Here is a 22,590-nt window from a genome sequence, read left to right on the forward strand (position 1 = left end):
CCATCCCAAAATCATCGCGTAAGTGCACGAAGACAGCACGACGAACTGAATGTGGTGGAGGATGCCATCAATGAAAACGCGCGCAGGGCAAACACCGGAGGGCTGAACAAGAACTGCTTTAGCACAACGAAGGGGAGGGCCATTATACGGTGTCTTCACTTTTCGCAATCGAGAACACAAGTCAGCACTAATAACGGAAAGCGATGCACCTGTGTCAACCAAGGCTTCGATTCGGACACCTTCAACACACACCAAAAGTACATTTGACGGGCGTTCCGGAGGAGTTTCACGTTGTCCAAAAGATGCAGCTTTCCCTCCTGAAGCTGCACCATTTAGTTTTCCGGGCGGTGATCGGAGGACGAAGTAGCCGGTCGTAGAGGGGAAGAGCGCCGCATCGGGGATGGAGAGCGACGACGCGGGAAACGCAATGAGCCGGCAGTGTTGAAGTCCTGTGGAGATGGGGAACGTCGTGGATAATAATCGTAGTCAGAACGCCGACGTCGTAGTACAGGGCCAGAAAACTGATCCCTTTCAAAGCCGTCATGGCCACGTCTTTCATCTTGCTGACGGCGTCGGCAAAACCTGGAAATGTGGCCACGGATGCCGCAGTAGTAACAAACCGGTCATGGTGGGCTCCAGGCGTTATAAGACGGAACAGGCGATGGTCTTGCAGTGATAGGATTCAGGGACATGTGCGGTGCAGGGTGCCTGTTGTGGTGGCTGCTGGGAGGGTGGCACTATAGAGGCAACCTGAGCGTACGTTAATTGGCGTATGGATAGGGTGCGGGCTCGTGATTTGCGGGCAGGTCACAGCAGCTATCTCTTCCCTCACGATATGGCGTAGGCCGCCCCCAGGAGTCGTCAGATGGACCTCAGGAGGGTTTGACGAAGTTTGGGTGTGCAGTTCCTCACGTATGATGGAGCGAATCAAGGCACGTAGCTCGCTGTCGTTGGACGCCTTAAAATCAGATGTGTCAGGGTGTGCGCGGAGCATATGAAGCTCATCGAGACGCTGACACGTACTGATGATGTCGGCGACGGTAGTGGGATTCAGCACTACAAGAGCATTGAATGCCGAAGTCCCAATACCCTTGAGCAGGTGGCGTACACGCGGTCACTCTCTGCCATCGAGGTGTTCACGCGGCGGCAGAGGGCGAGGACGTCCTCTATGTACGAAGTGTAGGACTCGCCTGAGTGCTGAACACGCTCAGCAAGCTTCTTCTTAGCGATAGCGGAGCGGACAGACGAGTTCGCGAAAATCTGGCGTAGATGGTGTTTAAAGATGCTCCAGTTGACCAAATCGAGCTCATGATTGTAAAACCAAGTTTTTGCAACTCCGGTTAGGTAGAAGGCGACGTGAGCAAGTTTTGCTGATTCGTTCCAGTGGTTAAAGTCACTCACGCGTTCGTATAGCTCCAACCAGTCGTCAACGTCGTCACCTGGAAGTCCAGCAAATACCGGTGGATCCTTCTGAGGGGTGGTGACTGTCCAAGAAGGGGTTCCCGCAGGAGTAGCAAGATGAAAGTCGTGGTACTGGTCTGCTGGTCTTGCGACATGGTTGAGTGCAGTTGGTAGAGGCGGCGACCCGAGCGGAGCTCCAGGGATGTAGCGTAGGTGAAGCTGGAGAGAGACCGGGAGCGAGAGGGCGAAGGAACCGGACAGCACACTCCACCACTTGTGAGACGAGGTTTAGGCAGCCAGTCTCGCTACGTTGCCTCATATGCTCTGAGAGTGCGGGTCGCTGGGCCCGAAGTTCACCAAGGAAGAGTGGGACGCGCTCCTGCGAAGTCCTGTCTTTGAGGATCAAATCCTGGCCGTCCAGCGCGCCCGCGATCGGGCCGGCAGACTAGATCTGTCAGTCCCGTCGTGGGATTAGCCGGGTGCGCGTTTTATCGCGCTTTGCTGGACCAAATAAAAGTTTATTCACTCACTCCTCTTTATTCTCTCGAGTGAGAGCCCCACCACCAGGCCCCAAAACGGTGATGATGAGTATGTACAGGTGAGAATATGAAGCGTATATATATATATATATATATATATATATATATATATATATATATATATATATATATATATATATATATGTGTGTGTGTGTGTGTGTGTGTGTGTGTGTGTGTGTGTGTGTGTGTGTGTGTGTGTGTGTGTGTGTGTGTACCCTTAGATTTACCTAGAAGTGCATTGGTCATCTGCCTCTCTTCAGGCCACGCAGTCAATGAACATGGTTTATTTCAATATAATATTGTTTTCTTTGTTCGTTGTCTCTGGTCAATATTCCATCAACAAGAAGCGCGCTTCAAATGACACGATATCAATAACATTTTCTTACATAGCTTCATGTTGCAGATAGGCGGCTTCTGTGCCAATAATTACGTGTTACCTTTAGAAAACAATTTTAGAAATAGCAGTTAATTTCGCTAAAACTACAATTGGTGCTGGCTGACAAGAGTCGCGGGCGCACCAATGCGAGCAAAACCATAAGAAAACTTGCTGTAGCGACTTTCTGCAAGAAAAAAGTAGTCGTCGGCCAGCGTCCGCGTAACGAACGCGCGCTCGCTAGCAGACGATGCACTTGACAATGAAAGCAAAATTGAAGACACGTTGTATAACCAATACCTCAAATATTTATACGCAGCAAAAAAAGGTGTCAATGCAGATGTGCAATGGAAATAAAGCACTATATAAAAGCGTATGCGCGCATTCGGTCTCAGGGCTCGCAGCAAAATGACGTTGAATATGCCGCAAAGCGCGTCTCCGCCTCAATCCAGTTCGCTCGCAGCGCCCTCGTAAAAATTTTCCACACGCGGCGCCTCAGTGAGACAGCGCCAACAGTGCCGTTCGGCTCACTCGACCTTTAACCACTCTAATTTCGTCTTTTTCCAGCGCTTGTTTTAGTTCTATTGTTGCTGGAAACATGGCACAGAACACCTTGTGGAAAATATTCTCTGTGAGTTGTGCTTGACGAGCATGTTGACGAGGGATATTTAACTTGCCCGCCCCAACCTGTCTGTTACTGCCGCATTCTTCGGGCAACTTACTGAAAACAACTTCGGTGTGTTCGTGAACGTTGCACCGTGCAAACTGCGCGCTGAGACCGAACATAAAAGGTATGTACTGTAAGTACTTCATTTTTTGATAGTATGTATTTAGTGTACTGTAATAGTTCTAATGTCATGTACTGTGAAACATTCGGTTGTTCTACGTGCTGAGCATTGCTGAAATCACTTCAATGCTATTTGCGCAGTCGCCCAACGTGGTACAAGAACAGTGATCATCTGCTCGCACGGTGTGGAGCAACGCCCGACCGATGGCTAGTTTGCCTGTTAGTTTTCGGTTGCTGGCAGACACGAACGCATGTGTTAACATAAGGTTCTGTGCAGAGGCCGGCGGATCACCGGAGGAAATGGGACCGCGAGGAGTACGAGAAGCTCGCCGAGGAGCGGCTTCGACTCGAAGACGAGGACGAGGAGCCGTTGGCCCCTGTGAAACGAGACACGCTCAAGCCCAGAGACTATAAGGTCACTGTTTTGTGTGCGAAATTTCGCATCATTAAGGCTTTTGGCTATGTGCAGTTGCATTGAAGCCACGGCGAAGCGTATGCACGTCTGCCTGTAGAATCTTTCGAAAAGAAATTTTGCCGGCAATTCATCCCTACTGGCTGGCATCGACCAGGCCGCGACCAGCTATTAAGTGTAGCGTGTCATTATTTGGCATGTTTTAGTGGCGCCTCCAGAACGCCTAAGGAGCCTCGGGGACACGAAGACCGGGCCGGTCCGTTGGTTGAGGGCACGACGAGGCGGGTCGTGGCGAGCAGCCGATCATGGGTGCGAAAACCATCTGGCATGTTCCGGCCTTGGCGGCCCCAACGCACTGACCTCCTTAGATTTAGCTTTGATCTCCCTCACTGCGCCCTAGGTGCCCTGAAGACGCCCCGCCGCCCTCTTCATTATGATCTCGTGCTCTCGTGAGGCCCCCGTTTGACGATATTATTTACAAAGTACCGGCAAACATTTCTTTAGGCGACTCTGCTGGCATTAGTAAGGTGAAGCCAATGAGGACAAACTGCTGGCAAAATATTCAAGCAACTCTTCCGGCTGCTGCCAGAATGTTCACAAACTTTTCGATATGGCATCAAGTCGGAGGTCGTGTACTGGTGCTACAAGACACTTAACAAGCTTTCGTTCAAATGTTGCAAAAGTAAAACATTTTTTAAAGTGGCAATTGACGCACACATGGTTGCAGAAGTAATTACACATGTGCAGGAAGTATGCAAACGAGGCAGAAGGAAAAACATAATACAGGTCTTGAAAAAAGAAAAATATGAAGGAGTGGGATGCAAAATTAGAAAGAGATGAGAGTCACACAAGGCAGAACATCATGTGGCAAGTATGGAGTGTGTTTTCAAGTCATAAAGGGACCCCACAACATTTTTGTGACTGCCATCTGTAGTACTAGAGTGTGTTTGTAGTGTGTGTTTATTATAGAATACTGGACATGAACACAAAAACTTCTAAACTTTTGTATGCAGGAACTGAAGGTATTCATTGTCAAAGTTCAACATCCAAACAGATGATGAAGGAAGCTTCCCCCTTTTCGTTTCACTTCCCTACTGACCTTACTGGTTGCTTCCAGTCACTGTGCGGCTCTTATATAAATATCCTGGTAGTCTCACCTCATGGTGGCTTTTACACATCTCCTTTCGATGGCTTTGTTTCCATGGTTACAACGAACCACGCGTGAACTGTGGCGTGGGCGTACAGAGGAATGCGTGGCAGTGTCTGCACTGCTTCTTGCATGGTGGTTCATATGCAGTTACCACAGCCCAGAAGGTATTATGCTGACATCGAGAGCATTCATGTTGAGGTCTGTGGTGCGAACCATTGGATAGCACCCCTACTGTCAAGTTGCAATCAGTTTCAAAAATATGGTATTCAGATGTGTAAATTCTTTTTATTTATTTATTTATTTATTCAGAAAGCTACAGCGCAATAATATGGGAATTATTGTAGAAGGAGGAAACAAAGGTAGTACAGGTAGTACACTGCAGCAGAAAAAAAGAATGTAATGCTATGATTAAAAATAATGCAACATTCACTATGCTTTCACACTAAGAAAGGTGGATACAAAAGCTACTGTTGGGCAGACAAAGTTCCACTGTCACACAAATGTCACGTGATACCTAATTAAAAAAAATTCAGCAAGAGCGCCGCCAAAGCAAGTGGGCGACGTGGAGGCAATCTCTTTTGGCAGGCCATTCCATTCATGGACTGTTTTCAGAAAAAAAGAATGTTTGTAGATGTTGATTCGACACTTATATTCTTGGACCTTTAGGGAGTGATCAATGTGGGTAGACTTGTAGGTAGGATGAAGTATAGATGTTTCTTTCCTTAGACCTGTTGCATCTGCAAAAATTTGGTGGAATAATTTTAGGTGCATGAATTTCCATCTTTCTTGCAAAAGGGGCCATCCTAAATTAATTCTTATGTCAGAGGAGCTTTGGATATGTCAGAGGAGCTTTGGAGCTTTGGATAGTTCAAGGAGACAGATGTGCTGAACGCTTTCGGATGTGCTCTAATTTGGCAATATATGTTTTTGTTCCAGGGTCCTAAGCGGAGCACCCGCATTCTGATATAGTGCGCACGTTTGAAAAGTAAATAGATTCTTTTAAAGGGGCCCTAAACCACTCTTTACCATAAAGAGGAGAAATTCATTTGAAGTTAAAATAGGCTATTTCAGAAATACTTTGCTTCAAAAAGTACTTCAATGCATTCAGCTGAAGCAAAGTTATTGGCAAGCGGAGCGGGGCGTGCCTGCAACGTTCTGCCTTCTAAATGTCACCATTGCGTGCAGTTCAAATTTGCTTTTCGATGTTAATATGGACGCCACTACTTCCTGTCTTGGAGCATACGATGTGTCAAACGTAAGCCAAACACGATTGTCGTCGGCAAAATGACTCGATATGTGTTAACGTTTCCTGATTCGTCAACGGTAGCTCTGCACAATGTTTCGTATCTTCCAGCACCTCGACAGACTGTGCATGTCGTAGCCGGGCACAACAATGCCAAAAACAAAATGCAGTGTGAGCTGTGCTCGTTCCGTTGAATCCATCGCAACGCTCCGTCCGTGAAGTGAGCGTGTTTTGATCTGTCGTGGCGATAAGTCCGAACACGAAGCTTCCTCCAGAAAAACAGTGCTTCATGTTGCCTATAAGCAGTGTGTCGGCACGGAACGAAAGCAAAAACGGAAAAAGAAAAGAGAAAAAAATGTTTGACCAGAATGAAAACGTAACCGAAACATTATTTATTAGTTTGTTTCAGAGTGAAACCGAAATATTTTTGATCGGTTTTCAGTTATAAGAGAAAGTCAGCAATCCGAAACAACTGACATAAGGCAACGTCAGAATTAGCGCATATCTCGGGTCCGCATAAGTGCGTATCTCGGGCAGGGATAGTGTGAGCGATAGCTGGTCGAGCACTTCACTAATCTAAGCCTGCCACTCGGTACACTTGCAGATCGGTATCGTAGCAAAACCCAGGGCTTGCGCGCTGAAGAGCTTATCGTTTCACTTTCATGGGTACAACACTTTGTTACTGAAGTTTTATTGTTCATTTATGTTCATTTTATCAGAACAGTGATCTTGCATTTCGGCGAGTACACTCAATGACCTGCTGCTTCTGAGATCGTGCTCAGTGCCTTGTCTCAAGGCAGTCTCAGAATTCATAATTAACTTATTGAGAAAATTAAATACGATGTTTTTGTCGTTACATTGCTTCGAAAATTTTCGCATGCGAACCAAAGCCGCTACGAACCATTATGGATAATTCTTTTTCATTCCAGAGCAGAACCGAAGCGGAACAATTTCGGTGGAAAGAAACTAAAACCAGAACAAAAAGCATTTCGTTCCGATACCCTGCCTATAATGTTCTGAAAGCTCGATCATTTCTATCCTCTTAGCATCTATGAGATGGCTGGCAAGTAAAGTACAACTTTGCTTCTTTGGATTGCATTCATCACAACCGTGGCTCAAAACGTGTGGTCGCGCTGCTGCACGCAGGTGAAGTGATGGGGGCTAGCAGATGACATGCGGCATGCACTGTTTCGCAGATGCGCTTAGTTTTCGCTGCTTCCCGTACATGGAGTTGTGCGGAGCGTGAGCCATGTGCTTGCGTGTTCCTCTAACAGTGGATTGACCTGTATAGCTGGTGTCTTCGATGCCTTTGGGTCTCAGCGTTCCCTCGTTGGGCTCAGTAGTGGGCAGCTGGCAAAGCTACGAAATTACATTTATGGCTTTTTAATCATTTCCCCGACTGCCTGATTACCCTCTTTTCAAAAGAGGCTGCACCAATGACTCCCTGAAACTTTTAGGCTAGACCAAGGAGATATACCAGAAGTACTATGTCCTAATTTGTCAAAATCCTGAAATAACTGCAAAAACATTGTCACCATTTGTTGTCGCGAAGTGTCTTACTGAGAAACTAGGTCTCAGCTACAAGGTCATGAGAATGGCCAGCGGTGATCTGCTGCTCCAAGTCCATGACAAGAATCAGTCTGAGAAACTGTCGGGGTTTGTTGAACTTGATAACACCCCTGTCCCAGTAAACCTGCACCATTCTCTGGACAGTACGCGTGGAGTCCCATCTGAGCAAGACTTACTAGACTTGAGTGAAAACGAAGCTCCTTGAGGGCTGGAAGGAACAGCACATGACAAATGTCCAAAGAATCAAGATCAGGCGGGATGACAAAGAGATCCCAACAAAACGCCCAATTTTGATGTTCTGCACAAGTACTCTGCCCGAATATATTGAAACAGGCTATGTGAAAGTCCAACTTAGACACTACATTCCCAACCCACGGTGCTGCTTAAGTGCCAGTGATTTCTCACAGCTCCGAGAGGTGCCAGTGGCGTACCCCATGTGCAGTGTGTGCATTGCACCATCATCCTGCTGACAACTGTGCTGAAACACAGCACTATGCTACCTGCGACAGTGACCACCCTGTGCACTCCTGATCATGTCCTTCTTGGAAGAGGAAAAGGAAATAAATTATGTTGAAGATTAAAGAGAACATTTCCTTTCAGGAAGTGCGAAAGCACATTTCCTTTCTTTATACCACAGGGTATGCTGGTGCGGCGCATAAGAGGGCAATGCCGCAGCAGACTCCGGCATCGGCCTGGCCCACAAAAAGTGTGGCCGAGGCAGTGCCACGAGCCCCCCAGGCGATATCGGCCAGTGCTGGAATGCTGTCTCTGAAGGAGGGGCCCATCAACTTTTGGGTTGGTAGCCTCCAAGGCCCTGCTTTTCGAGGCAAGACCTAACAGCCCACTCGCGTGAGCTTAAGTCCACCGGCTTCTAGGAGTCGATGGACACAACGCCAAGCCAGATGGCACACCCAGCACCTCAAGAGCGGCGCGATTCTTGTGAATGCTCCAAGAAAGACAAACCCTGGATTACAGGGCCTGGAGATGCTCCGTAAGCCAACTTGACTCCTCTTGGCATGCAGCGCAAAAACATTAACAATATGGATATGCAAATATTACACTGAAACATGAGGTCTTATTCACAACCTCTATGAGATTAAAGAACTACGCAAATACAATCCAAAGGTGCTGTGTGTTCAGGAGACGCACCTAAAATCAACACAAGGAAACTTCCTCGGGCAATATGCCATCTTCAAAAAAGACAGCAACGATGCAATCACCTCGTCGGGCGTCGTTGCAGTAATAGTGGGCAAAGGTGTTGCTTCTTTGAACTACCCTTGAGGCAGTTGCAGTCTGAGCACTGCTCTTTCAGAAGTTGGTCACCATAAGTTCTCCATACATCCCTCCAAATTATCAGGTTTCCAGAACAGACTTTTTATGGTTTATCATTGAACTTCCTGAACCATGTATTGTTGTTGGAGATCTAAATGCACAAAGCACTCTGTGAGGTGACTCTTGTTGCAGTGTGAGAGGGTGCTTAATTGAAAACTTGCTCTTCTCCACATGTGAGTGCTTGCTAAGCAGAAAAGAGCACACTTTCTACAGCAAGGCAGACAAAACGTACTCGTCTATAAATACAAATATCGCATCAAGTACACTCGTGCCATATCTGGAGTGGAACGTCATCAAGAACCCACCCACTGTAGTGTCTCCGCGGCTGTGGTGTTGTGCTGCTAAGTGCGAGGTGACGGGATCAAATCCTGCCTACGGTGGATATGTTTTGATGAGGGTAAAATGCAAAAATGCCCGTGTCTCATGTATTGGGGGCATGTTAAAGATCCCTTGGCGGTCAACATTAATCCGGAATCCTCCACTATGGCGTGCCTCATAATAAAATCGTAGATTTGGCATATAAAATCCCAGAAATAAATTCAATTCATCAAGAACCTTTTTGGGAGCCACCACTTGCCTATCGTTTTAACGTTAACAAAAAGTGATGAAACCTCTCCCCATGTTCGCAGTGGAAAGTTGACTCTGCCGACTGGAAAGGATATAGAGAGCTCACGCACCTAACCTGGGGCGACATTCGTGCACTGAACATTGATGACGCACTGGAATGTAGTGCCCATATGCATCCCAGAAGCACAAGGATTGCATTCCAAGTGGCATGTTCCTGGTGGAAGGATGATTGTAGGGAAGCATGAAGGAATCAAGATATGGCTTGGGGTCACCTTTGTGACTCTCCGACCACGGAAAATCTAATAAACTTTAAGAAAACAAATACTGAGGGCAGAAGAATGTGCCGCCGTGCCAAGAGGGAAAGCTGGAGAAATACACGTCAGGTATAAACTCCTACACAGATGAAAGAAAAGCCTGGAACAAATTAAATTAACAAATTAAACGGCCAACAAAGCCACCCTCTAGCATTAACAAACACCCAGGGAAATGCTCCTGAAGATCTGGCTGATTTTCTAGGTGCTCACTTTGAGTACACACATTTTTACGCTAGCAGCGGCAAGTAGAGCAATTCCCCCTGGATTGGAAAATAACAAAGAATGAATCGTACAGCTGTCCTTTTAACATGGCGGAGCTTCAGGCCTCACTAAATTGTTGTAACAAGTCGGCACCAGGAAGAGACAGAGTAGCTTACAACATGATCAAACACCTTGCACCCTAAAACCCACAAAACACTTCTGTCGCTACTTCATATTCTGTGGTAGTTGCATCCTGGCTGCTTGGAAACATGCAATAATAATTCCTGTTCTCGAAGAGGGCAAGGACCCGACTTCGGCCAGCAGTTTTAGGCCTGTAGCTCTAACAAGTTGCCTGTGCAAACTCTTTGAGAAGATGACTAACCAGCACTTTATCGATTTTCTCGAAAGCAAGGAAACACTAGGTCCCTTGCAGTCAGGGTGTCTAACAACCGGGGAAACCGGGAAAACCGGGAATTCTCAGGGATTTTGAGTAGTCTGGAAAAACTCAGGGAGAACTCAGGGAATTTGTGCCTCTATCAGGGAAAATTAGCTGTAATTTTATTGAAAGGGTCGAAAGTCACGGTAATGCTGGCATGAGTAAACAGACAGGAATCGTAATGAGTAGTCTTTGACACCCTGTCGTCGGCTGGAGGACTTGACAGTGTGCTGTCAACGACTGACTTTCCGGATTCCCGATAATTTGGACGGCCATGCGGCACCACCACGTACCGCTTAGAGTCAATGTATGAGAACGTCTGAAATTTCGGACGCAAGAACTTTTTACCGTCCAATTTTCCGGAAGTTTTGCCGTGACAGCAGTTGCGAAACGGCATTAATCAAAGCCACCACCGCTGCCATTTCGATTACCTCGCCGCCTCGAACCGGCGCTCTCGCACGCAGATCCGCTGGCAGCCGTAGCCACCAATGCGGCAACGCTAGGCCTAGCTGCTTCGGCATTTGCTATGAAGCATCTTGCCGTTGGGTGCCGTGTTTTTTATTGAAAGAATTCGCTACTGTCAGCAGTGGCATGGATTCCGCCGTTGTGGTCCTCGCGATTGGCTCAGAAGCTTGGAAAGCACGGTGCGTTGCATAATGCCGGTTCCCTAAAGTCAACTTCGCCTCCCTACAGAAATGTACTTGGTGAAGCATACGCAAAAGTATTGCAGTGAAGCATAAGCGTGGAAAGGGGATATTGCCACGGGACACAGTATGTGTTCCTTAATTATGCACGCATGCACCCGGTATTTCCTGTCACAGTACGGGCACCTATATGCCTAATACGTGTACCGACAGGCCTTCAGAGCGTGTTCGAATGTGCCTGTGGCGGTTGGAGCCCTTAAGGGCAGTAAATGACAACCATTTATTTTTTCCAACTGGCCGATTGTTCGGATGTTTTTGTAGCCCCTAGGGAGTTAAAAAAATTGGACGTGAACTGTGCAACTGACCAAGAAGATGCTTCAAATGGTCCGAGGGACGAACGAGTGGCGGAAGGAAGACAAAAACAAAGTACCTACGCATTGAAGAATGAACGGAAAAGGAAGCGCGCTGCCGCCATTTTGAAGGAGCTTGAGCTCAAAAAACAAAGTGTTGGCTGATGCCGAGATACAGGTGTCCCTTATCCAAACTAATATAAACTCTTTAAAACAGTGAAACACAACAATGAGGTGTTGTGGGCGGGCTGAGAGTATATGTCAGGGCAGTTGAGGTTGACTTACGAGCTGTTGAGAGAGTGTCCCAATTGTGACAAAGTTCGGGCCTCATACCACTGAGCTTGCTATCAGTTGATAGAAATAGCTCATATTCAAAAATATTTGCTTCTATATGTATCTCCTTTTTATTCGTATTTGAGAATGTCCGACTCGATTTGCATATATTTAGAGACATTTTATTTGCCGTGCATTTTACTAACCCCTCCCTTTATTCTCTTTTTGAATAACATAAACACTACTCCTTAGTATTCAGATTGGATTAAGTCTTTCTTTTTTTAAATTTTTTTTCATATGCTTACTAGAGAGTGACAGTATCCGCAAATAATGGTTTCAGCCCGTCTTGACATAAAACATAGTTCTGCATCACTCAGGGAATTTTGCGAAGGCACTCAGGGAAAACCTGGAAAACTCAGGGAATTTGGAAATGTCAACTTGGTAGACACCCTGACAGTGCGGTTTCAGGAAAGGTAGATCCACAACACATCACCTTGTCCGCATCAAGACAAATATATGTGATGCCTTTGTGCATAAAAATCTTTCGTTACATGTATTTTTATATATGGAGAAAGCATACGACACCACTTGGCATTTTGAAGTTTTGGAATCCTTTGCGATCTGGCTGGAATGGGTGTTTGAGACAACTTGCTGACTGTGATTCAAAGTTGTCTCTTGGGCTGCACATTCTGCGTTCGAATTGGTAACGTCCTATCTCATCCATTTATGCAGGAGACCGGTGTACCACAAGGTGGTGTGTTGTAAAAATGAACTCTCTCCATACTGCCATACCTCGCACAAGGTTTTATTCTGTGTATGTGGATGATGTGCAAATTGGTTACAAATCTTCTATTCTTGCTATCTGCGAGCAACAGGTACAGCTTGGCCTAAACAAACTGTGTTCATATGCTACTTGGACTGAAAGTGGCTACATCAGTCAGCTTCTGTTTCCTTCGTGCCATTACCTTGGTATTGCAACCAGGCTGCTTTGCATAGAAGCATTGGTTCCTTCCTCAGTGCTGCCAATTCTTTCGCTCATGGGCAAATGTGCTTCATGTGGATGCAACAAGAGATCAGAGAAAAATATGCACGTCCCACGCACTGTGTCAAACAGTGGATGCGTAGCTTCTCAATCAATACTGAGACCCTGTTGGCCTTGCGATGCATGTAGAATTGCAAGTGTAGGTGAATGTATGGAGGAGTATGAAACATAATACTTGACATTTAATGTGTCGGCACCCCTTGTGCAGACATGATCAGTTGCACCTCTTTATCGAGATGTTCGTAAATGTCCTTTGGGGTCACATCGAGTGATGTGAACACCGTTTTTAAACATATAAACCAGCGCCGCTGTGCAGGTGCCTTCTCTCGGAACTTCTTGCTAATGTCAAAGCTGTTCTTTGTGTTAGTGTTCTCTGTGCATCTCGGCTCTGTGACAGACTCCTCACTAGATCTACTCAGCGAGACACTGGCACCAAAACTGAGGAAAGTGGCAAAGCAGCTAGGTCCACATGCTACACGCAAGCGTCAGTAATGTGATAACATTATCAGAATTGGCCCGCACATGCCTTCGATTCCACTACTTGCACGTTCGGCCTGCATTACAAATTGCATTAAAATGCTTGCAAAAGCACGTACCGTACGCTGGTATCAGGATCAGCCCACAAAGTCACACGTTTGATTGTACTGCCTTTGGGACCAGCCCAGTCTTCAGCACATTGGAATCGGCCCAATTTACTTGCTGAGGCACATCACACCCCAAACCCCGATGAGGTAGGAAAAGGAAGACTGTGAAGCTGCATAGTCTTATGCCACATACGCTTATCTTTGTCCTAAATTATTACTGTGCAGCTCTGATGCAATTCTTCTAATGTTTCAGGTTGACCTTGACTCGAAGCTTGGAAAGACGTGTGTCATAACAAAAACAACACCAGCTTCTCAAGCTGGGGGGTACTACTGCAATGTCTGTGACTGTGTGGTCAAAGACTCCATCAACTTCCTGGACCACATCAATGGCAAAAAACGTAAGTGATGACCAGTTGCTAAAATGGTGTAATAGATACAACAGTGGGGCTATATCCTATATTTGTTGTTGAGGTAAACCACCCACATCTTCATTGAAGGACAAAATGTAAATTTCTCCACAATATTCTTGAAGAATCTTGTAGTGTTTGATGCCTTTCAATGCTCAAGACTGCCATGCTGCTAGCATTTCAGAACTGACACTGATGTGCCGGAACCTCTGCCCATGCTAGCTCCATGCCATGGTCATTGCCACATCAAACAGTCCAGAATTTAAGGATTAATATCTGAAAAATCTTGCACCAAAGTGGACTTAATAAGTGCCTAGTGTGCAAAAAACAGCAAATGGATATAACATCAGGAGAATGAGCAGCACATTTGCATTCATGTACACCCATGTTTGTTTGTTTCAATGCTAGAACTTGGTATTTTTCCTACTTGGTTTCTTTCACCTCTTTAGGCAGGTGCACCTAAAGTGCTAATCACATTGCTAGTGAGCACTTCTCTCTGTTGGCAGTGCTAAACCCACGTTCACAGGATATTCTCATGTAACGGCATGTACTTGTCAGTGGCAACATAGTGTGTGTGGTCAAGCTGTCTCCATTGCATTTGCCAAATTCTTTCCATGTGAGTTAGCTTCTGCATTTGTTTTATTTTCCTCTTTATAGCAAATCTTAGAAGTATGCGTCAACCCATTTTTTTTTTTTTGCCTTGATTTGCTAAATGGCTGCTTTTAGCTTACACTTTGCATGTTCCCTACATTCCTTTAATTCCGCTGACGTGTGGAATTGCTACAGTTTTTGTGAAGCTAATTCTAACATGAAGTATCCTTTTATTTAATATCCACTTTTATTTAATATCTATTTGAATGACATTATACGTATTAATCCGAACGTTAAACATATCATTTATGCCGATGACACGACTATGCTTTTCTCAGCTGCATGTCCGAATGACTTAATTTCTGAAGCAAATAGCTCACTATCGCGTTTGAATGAGTGGTCAAGTGCTAATGCGTTAAAAATAAACACGGCCAAGACGAAAGCCATACTTTTCCGTCCGAGGAATAAGAGCGTTTTTATAAATACAGATATTTTGTTAGGCGATTCAAAAATAGAAATACTCCGCGCATTCAAAACTCTTGGCATTGTGTTCAACGAGAACTTAACGTGGGAAGACCACGTGGAACATGTTTCTAAGATTTCAAGTGTCGTAGGAGCTACGTACATTAATAAAGAGATACTGCCTGTGCAGGTCAAGGTTATTCTTGACCTGCACATTATCAGAATTATCACTCTCATATTAATTATGCACATTTAGTTTGGGGAACTACGGCTGTTACAAATTTACGTAAAATTCTTACAATGCAAAAAAGAATGTTGCGACATGTTCTCGGTGTTCCTCTAGATCATCCATCTCTGCCTTTGTTTGAAAAGTTGGAAATTATTAAAATTACTCACATGTATCCATACCGTCTGTGTTTAACATATAAAAAGGATATAAAAGAAAACATAAACTTTCTCTCAGCTTTAGCTTCTCTGTCAAAGAAAGCTCCTTTATACGATACACGTAGTAGGGAACTTTGGAACGTAGAGACGTGTAGAACTACCTATGGACAGCAAATGATGAAAAGAAAACTGCCAGAATTATTAAATTTTTGTCACAGACACGCTATACAACTAGAACATACATCAAAACAGCAATTAAAATTGTTCTTTTCTGCCTCAGTTGTATTTCCCTGAACATTGTTCTCGTTTGTATAATTGGTATGCATATCAAATTTCTGTTTGCCTTCTGACGTGCTTCCTGAACTCTTTCTTTTTTCATTGTGAAATCTAGTGATGAATGTTCGTGATATACCATTATGCAGATGTTAATAAGCCGTTGTTGCGTGTATGATGTTTACATACGTCTTCTAGCAGTGTCCTAAAAACGCAATGTCATTACTACAGTTACATGTTCACATGTTTGGGAATGTGCATATTTATACGCCACAAAGATGCTTGTAGTTATAGGTATTATTTTTTTACAATCAAAAAATGCTTTTATTTCTTGTCGATAGCTGAACTGTCTGCCTTTATGGAATGCGTTTTTTTTTCTTTGAGGGGGCGGGAACTAGTCAAGCTGTCTGTTTCAGCTTTTTTTCCCTTACCTCCCCCATCACGTTGATGGAAAAAAAATAAAGATTATTATTATTATTATTATTATTATTATTATTATTATTATTATTATTATTAAGTTGACAACCACTGCAGCATTGACTCAAGCAGCCTTTTTCTGTCTGCTAACAGGTTTATATAAAAATAAATTATAGTCGATAGCATAATTCTGCTTCTGCGCGTGCAATATATGGAATAGCGGAGTTAATTTGTACGACAAATTTCATCTGAAATTAGCTGACAGTATTGTATCATTATTTTTTATTTTGGCATGTTTCCACATCTCAATCTTCTATTGTCCAAGGCCATTTGGTTCTAAAATATTTCTGCCATGTTTTGTGTCTCGACTTATTTTTCACCGCAGATCGTAATCCATCTGCCTCATTTCATTAAATTGAGTGGAACAGGACATGGTGTGAGTGAGAAATGTGACAGTAATGTTAGCAAAAGATGATAAATCTTAAGAGTGCTGCTCAAACAGTTCATTAGCTTGCTAGAGGAACCAACACAGCTAGCTTAAGTGTCGGTTTAATTGGGGAGGCACGAGTGTGGTCTTTGCTCTCTCAAATGAGCAGATGCATAGACGATATGGATGCTGATTGTAACAATGCATATTATGACCTTAAAGTACTTCATAAAGTGGAATGACCTAGGAGTATCATAGGCTGCAACTATGCACTATTAGCATATGATCTAAACAATATTTTTTTCTAACTTTGAAAGTATAATTGCAGTTTACTGGGCAAGTTGTACATGTATGTCTGCCTGAGGTAACTAAAGGCATAACTGTAATGTTGTTAGAAGTTTTGTGTTGAAAAAAATAAAAGGGGCTGTACAAGTAACTAGTACAGTTGAAAAGTGCTGTAATTTAAGTACTGCTATGTCCGAGATAGAAACTACATTTTGCACAGACTGACTGGGGAACATGTACAGTGTTGTATTGGTGAGAATATGCTTGTCTGCATCATTGGTGTGTCATTTGCAGACCAGCGTAACCTGGGCATGTCCATGCGTGTTGAGCGCTCAACCCTGGATCAGGTCAAGCAGAGGTTTGAGGTCAACAAAAAGAAACTCGAAGAGAAGAAGAAAGACTACGACTTTGAGCAGCGTATGCAAGAGCTTCGAGAAGAGGTAGAGAGACCTATTATACCACTTTTCAGGTGCCTGTTTAAGGATTGCAGTGGTCTTAGGTATCAATGGCCATTGAAGTTGAGCATGTGACGAGGTTTACTTTGTTCTAAAGAGCCATTAAAGGAGTGTGGACACAAAATTCCCACGGTTGTAAGGGCTGTAGCGTATTCTTGTTAGGTATACTACAAGTATTGCACGCACGAAACATGACAGATGAAAAATTGACATTTCAGTATTGAAATTACAAACTTGAGCTGAGTGACAATGGCAGCTTTATCATAATTTACGTCATTGTAGCCAAACATCAGATCATTCGCGAATGCAAAAAGTTGGGGAACTGCTCATGCTGGTACTTCGAGAAAATATGTGAAAGTATAACTGTCCCTGTTGGATGCTTTGTGTACTATGATTCATTTGTTTGTGTGTTTTATAGTAGTACCTTCCAGGCCTGTTGATCAGTACTCATTTGTCTGACATGATTATTGTCTATGTTAGGCCTGCCCATTATGGTTCATTCCTAAGCAACGATTGTGGTGCATCGAACCACCGACTCCTACGTGAGCCATGTGCCAGTACAGAAAGACATATTTTGAAGTAGATGCATTGTTTTATTTGATTTGCTGTACAGCCACTAAGACTTTGCACCATAGCAACAAACTTACACATTATTTCACTCACCAGGCTCTGACCGACCAGTGAGTCAGAACTCCATATTCTAGAACTTCCCTCCACTCAATACTCCTTGACTCAAGAAAGTTAATGGCAGTGGTGCCCCTTGACAAAAGTGGTCACTGTACTTTCTATGACACCCCACGTCGATTCTTAAGAAGTGTAGAGGCCTCTGGTTGAATGGTGGCACTGTACTCAACTCATTGGAGAGAAGGGACAACTTCAGGTCAAGGATTGTTTGAGAATACAGGGGTGAATAAACTGAGATGAGGCCAAGTGAAGTTCGAGTCTGAGTGAATCGAGCTGAGCCCGAAAGGTGTGATAATGCCCAACTCTGGATTGGGTTAAGCAGAGGTTCGAGGTCAACAAAATGTGTCTGAGTGGATCGAGGCTAGTATGATTAGGTGTGAATCTGAGCCTGTGTGAGTGTGTGTAGACTGTGTGAGTGGCCTGTGTGAGTCGAGGCGACTCTGACCGACTGTGAGTCTCTGAGTTTAACACTCCCGAATCACATGTGATCACAAAACTACATGTGAGGATGACTTCACATAATTTTCAGCGAATCTAACAGTGCATCCACGAGCGGTGTTAATTAAAAACAGTGATCCTGAATTAGTAGATGTGAACAGTGGACTTTTGTCCAAAATAATAATAATAAATAAATAAAATCACAATTATAAGGTGCCAGGACATAAAGTGAATTGGGCAAGTCTACCTTTGTGAAATATGAGTTAGGTGTCTGTAGCTTGTAATCTGGTTGGTATTGAGTTTGCTCATTGAGCTTAAGTACAACTTCTTCTGAGGCTAAAATTCATAGGTTGGCATACTCAAGAGTACACTCGCTCATACTCAACACCTTAGCAGTGTAAACAAAGAAGGATATTAGTAGAAACAGCAGTGCAAGTGAGTGAGAGGACATGAATACGAATGTGATTGACTGTCAGTGAATGTGAGCAAATTCAAATATGAATGCGAGTGGCTCATACAGTAGAACCTCATTGATACGATCCCATTTCATACAATTTCCCATCGCCAACGTTCATAATCGAGAACATAAAAAGTGACCTAATTCAATCATGCTTCTTTTACTGGTTAATACGTTCCTGAAAAACTTGACCTTTTGGCATCAACGCTGAGTACATTGCCAAACTGCAGTCGTATGGTATGTTTTCTGGCCGCAAAACGTTACGGGTACGTGTGATCGAGAGAAGTAGGCGCCCGCCACAGCAGCTTCTCCACAGCACTCGTCTGCCTGTGTCACATGAAAATGCCAGCATGCACTGTTTTCTCTTCTGGTGCCAGCAGATCTTCTCATGGGTCATCGCATGTTGCATCTGCAGCTGGCGCCGCCAACCTTGTCTTTTTACTGAATGTATGGATGAGGTTATACTGTACATGCAAATACAAGAGCAAGTGAGTGTAAAGGGATGGTGTGAATATGTTCCAGTGGAAGTCGGAGCAAGCGTGAATGTCGATCAGTGCGAGTACACATGATGAGAACAATGGTGCTTTGCATGAATAGATGTGAATGTAGCCCTTGTGAGTGCCTATGGCAGCTGGTTGCGAATGATGGCTCGACTGCTCCGAACTCATTTGTGAATCTAAGTGCATGAGTGCTGTTGAGTTAGAGCCCAGATGAGCAGAATCTTGGCGAGCGCGGCTCTGTAGAAATTTGGCGAGTTTGAGTGAGCCCAGCTAAGTAGAATTCTGTTTAGTCTGAGTGAGCTCGGCTGAGTGGAATTTTTGGTGAATCTGAACCCTAGCGAGCCCTAAGCAAGAAATATATTTTGTCCGTGATTCTAAGCAAGTTCTGTTTATCTTACGGACCAAGGCTGTTAAACAGATCTCAGAAGGGTTTGGGTGCGAGCTAGTTGGTACGGATCATTCATATTTAAAACAGCGCAAAAAACACGGACAAGGGAGGACACAGGACAAGCGCTGACTGCCAACAACACCTTTATTGGAGCCTGCGCAAATAAAGGTCGTGTTCACTGCGCCTAACAAGTTGGGAAGGTTGCGCAAAAAAATAAATGAAAGCCGGAGAACACCTGGACCGTGCAATAAGCAACATGTCGCCAAGCCTGTACATTGCAGTACCAATGTAGTGTATTCCATTCCCACCACTTGCGGCTGCACTTACATAGGGCAAACAGGACGCTGTATCAATGAACGTTTGCGCAAGCATGCTCACTGTGTCAAGATTAAGACTGGCAGTAATCTGGCTGTTCATCGTGCCAAGTGTGGCTGTACTCCACTCCTTGACCACACACGTGTGTTGAAAAGGTACAGCAATCAGATGGCCAGAGAAATCTTTGAGGCATTTTCAATGAGTCAGTTAGGAGCCACCTGTGTTAGTTCCCCTTCTATTGCACTATGTGATAAAGAACTTAAGTTCCTTAGAAGTTAAGCAGTTTGGCCTGTGTCCACCATGTTATGGTTTCTTTTATACTGTTTAATGTCATTGACGCATGCGCAGCAGTAGTTGACCGACGATGACTCGCCTTCCCCTCCCCTTCTTTCACTCTCTTTATGCCTGTTGCAAATTGTATATATTTGCGCAGGCTCCAATAAAGGTGTTGTTGGCAGTCAGCGCTCATCCTGTGTCCTTCCTTGTCCGTGTTTTTTGCGCTGTTTTAAATATGAAAACAGATCTCACGAAGACTGGCTTGCAAGTTTTATTTTTAGCTTAGGGCTGATTAAGACTGAAAATCACCGAATTCTAGTCATCAGTGCCTACTTAGACTCGGATTCACCAAAATTCTACTCAATTTGGCTCACTTGAACTTGGAATCAAAATTTTTACACAGCTGGGGTCACTTGGACTCGGATACACTAAAGTGCTACTCAGCTGGGCTTACTTGGACTCGTCTCTGTGTTCATAACGTTCCACCTCTTAACACTCCACCTTGACTTGATAAAGTGGATGGCAGGGCTGCCAAGTCTGCTGCCGCCGCACACAGGGCCAGGTACTGCACCCATAGGAGGCTGCGAGACAGTATCGCTAAGCGGGAAAATGCATTAACAAAGGGGACAAGAATAAACTGTTACCTTCATTTCTGTTCTCATCACTCTTATGCTGGTTTCTTATGTAAAATAATGTGGCACCCCAATAGGCCCAGCATTACATGCTACTAAATTTCAATTTACTTTTGGTAGTGATGTGCCTGAGAAGTGGCATTTGGCACTTGCCAAGAGCGTGCCTCTAGCTTAAGTTGTGCTATGTTTTCCACAACCCTGCATGTTTAGTAACCTTGTGAGAATTTTCAACTGTCAGTACCAACACAAGCTGATATATTGTGTTTACACATTGCAGCTGAACATAACTTAGGAACAAACTAGAAGGTATCTCCAGCCAGTTCTCGATTCTTCCTCCTCGCCACATTAGCCTCTGTCGCAGCTGTCTAGAGCTCTGTAGCCTTGTGCTGTAAAGAAAGTAATCGCACAGCAACTACTAGGTTTAAGATATAGTATTCGAAAATATTTGGTTTGTAGGATCATGTTGCTTTGCTTGAGCTCCAGGACTATCTCTCGAACCTGCCCTTAAATATGCACGATTCTTCCTTCAGCAGCAGATTTACTATACCTGCCATTTCTTGCTAATTTTTATGTGAAGTTCACGAATTTGGGCTCATTCTTTAAGTATGTTGCATCAACTATTAAAAAAAAATTTAAATATGTGGAAAGATGAGATGGTGCAAGATTGGGGGGAAAGAAAAAGCAGCAGTGATATCTGTACCACCGTCTGTTGGTACAAGACAATTGTATACGGCAAGCATAGCTTTCTATATGCCTACACACTTTTCAGTGCCTGTGCAAAAGCCCCAGAGTGGCCATCTAACATGCTTTCTTTCTCACCAAGACTTGTTTGTCTGTAGGCCTGTGTAACAATGCTCAACTAAAAGAAAATATCCCACGACTGCAGGAAGAGAAGCTGCGAGAGTACCGCCGTGAAAAACGCAAGGAACGAAAGCGAAAGCACCAGGAGTCCACGGAGGACGTCGACCCCGACATGGCTGCCACCATGGGCTTCTCGGGGTTTGGTTCGTCGAAGAAGTAATTGTGCACACGTACACTTACAAAATAAAAGGAAAAAAATTTTACTGCTCACATGTCCACTGATCTCTACAATGGGAACAATACCGAATGTGTACAAATCGCACGACAGTGCTCCGAGGTTGCAGGCTAACAGGTGAATGACTGAAGAGCCGTTAACAGAAGTGGTTAGGGTTGTTGGCTGTGGGAACAATGCAAACAACCTCTCGTCACATGATGCACTAACAGGACAGTCGGTGACGGCACGACGCTTGCCTAATCAGCTGCAGGATTTTCTTTTGGCTTCAGTAAAGTACTGACGGCCGAAGAGGTCACGTCCAGAATAGGATGCTCAGCGCCATGGCGATGCAGCATCCCGCAACCCACGGGCTTTTGCGCTCGCCTGCGGAACAAATTACCATTAGTATATCGCGTCGAATTCAAACTGCACTCATCAGACCTATTCGTGCGTACTAACCTATGCGGGCACACTTCCAGAACACACCAAGTAGCCTGTGCCGGTACAAATCAAAATAATAGTTTAGTTCTACTCGTTAGTATACCATAAGCAATTCCTAAGTGTAGGTCGTACCCTTCTTTATTCCTGTCTAGGAGGCTCGGGTAGATGGAACGAATATATGCGCAAGTGCATATTAGCAACAGTACCACTGTCAGCAGGCTTTGGAAGTTGAAGAGCGCAGACTGAAAAGAACATTGGTACGTCAGTAACGTCACAGTACCAAAAAGAAAAAAAAAAAAAACACTCCAACTCAGCGTTGCGCTCGCAACCTTACCATTGCATTCCAAAAAATTCCAGCAAGCTTCACTGACAAATTTTCTAAATTTCGCTGGACTTTTGACACTTCACCGTCAATGTCTACGGGGCGCGCTGCGTGTACCACATCTACACTTCACGCCTCGCATCTTACAGCTACGGCCGTTATTTGACTTGGCTCTTATTGACCTAGCACCGGCAGGTATTAAA

The 22,590-nt window shown here is 44.5% G+C and overlaps 2 protein-coding genes across 4 annotated transcripts; one reads left to right on the forward strand and one right to left on the reverse strand.

Moving 5' to 3' along the window:
* The first annotated feature begins 2,815 nt into the window (after positions 1-2,815).
* On the forward strand, positions 2,816-21,673 carry LOC142571358 (zinc finger matrin-type protein 2). Of its 3 annotated transcripts, none has more exons than XM_075679642.1 (6): positions 2,816-3,114; positions 3,243-3,320; positions 3,379-3,516; positions 13,472-13,616; positions 16,759-16,904; positions 21,496-21,673. In XM_075679642.1, the coding sequence occupies exons 2-6, from the start codon at positions 3,306-3,308 to the stop codon at positions 21,628-21,630; spliced, it is 579 nt and encodes a 192-aa protein (XP_075535757.1). In that variant the 5' UTR covers positions 2,816-3,114; positions 3,243-3,305; the 3' UTR covers positions 21,631-21,673. The 3 variants fall into 3 exon arrangements, with proteins under 3 accessions (XP_075535757.1, XP_075535758.1, XP_075535756.1); XM_075679643.1 differs by having other exon boundaries at positions 2,816-3,105; positions 21,449-21,673; XM_075679641.1 differs by having other exon boundaries at positions 2,817-3,105.
* Positions 21,655-22,558, reverse strand: ksh (transmembrane protein 167A-like protein ksh). Its single transcript, XM_075679644.1, has 4 exons — positions 22,400-22,558; positions 22,198-22,307; positions 22,084-22,118; positions 21,655-22,008 (listed from the first exon to the last, which is right to left on the reverse strand). The coding sequence occupies exons 1-4, from the start codon at positions 22,400-22,402 to the stop codon at positions 21,938-21,940; spliced, it is 219 nt and encodes a 72-aa protein (XP_075535759.1). The 5' UTR covers positions 22,403-22,558; the 3' UTR covers positions 21,655-21,937.
* Between the last annotated feature and the right edge of the window lie 32 nt (positions 22,559-22,590).

This window comes from Dermacentor variabilis, chromosome 2 (genome assembly GCF_050947875.1).
Source record: "Dermacentor variabilis isolate Ectoservices chromosome 2, ASM5094787v1, whole genome shotgun sequence".
NCBI classification, from domain to species: Eukaryota; Metazoa; Arthropoda; class Arachnida; order Ixodida; family Ixodidae; genus Dermacentor; species Dermacentor variabilis.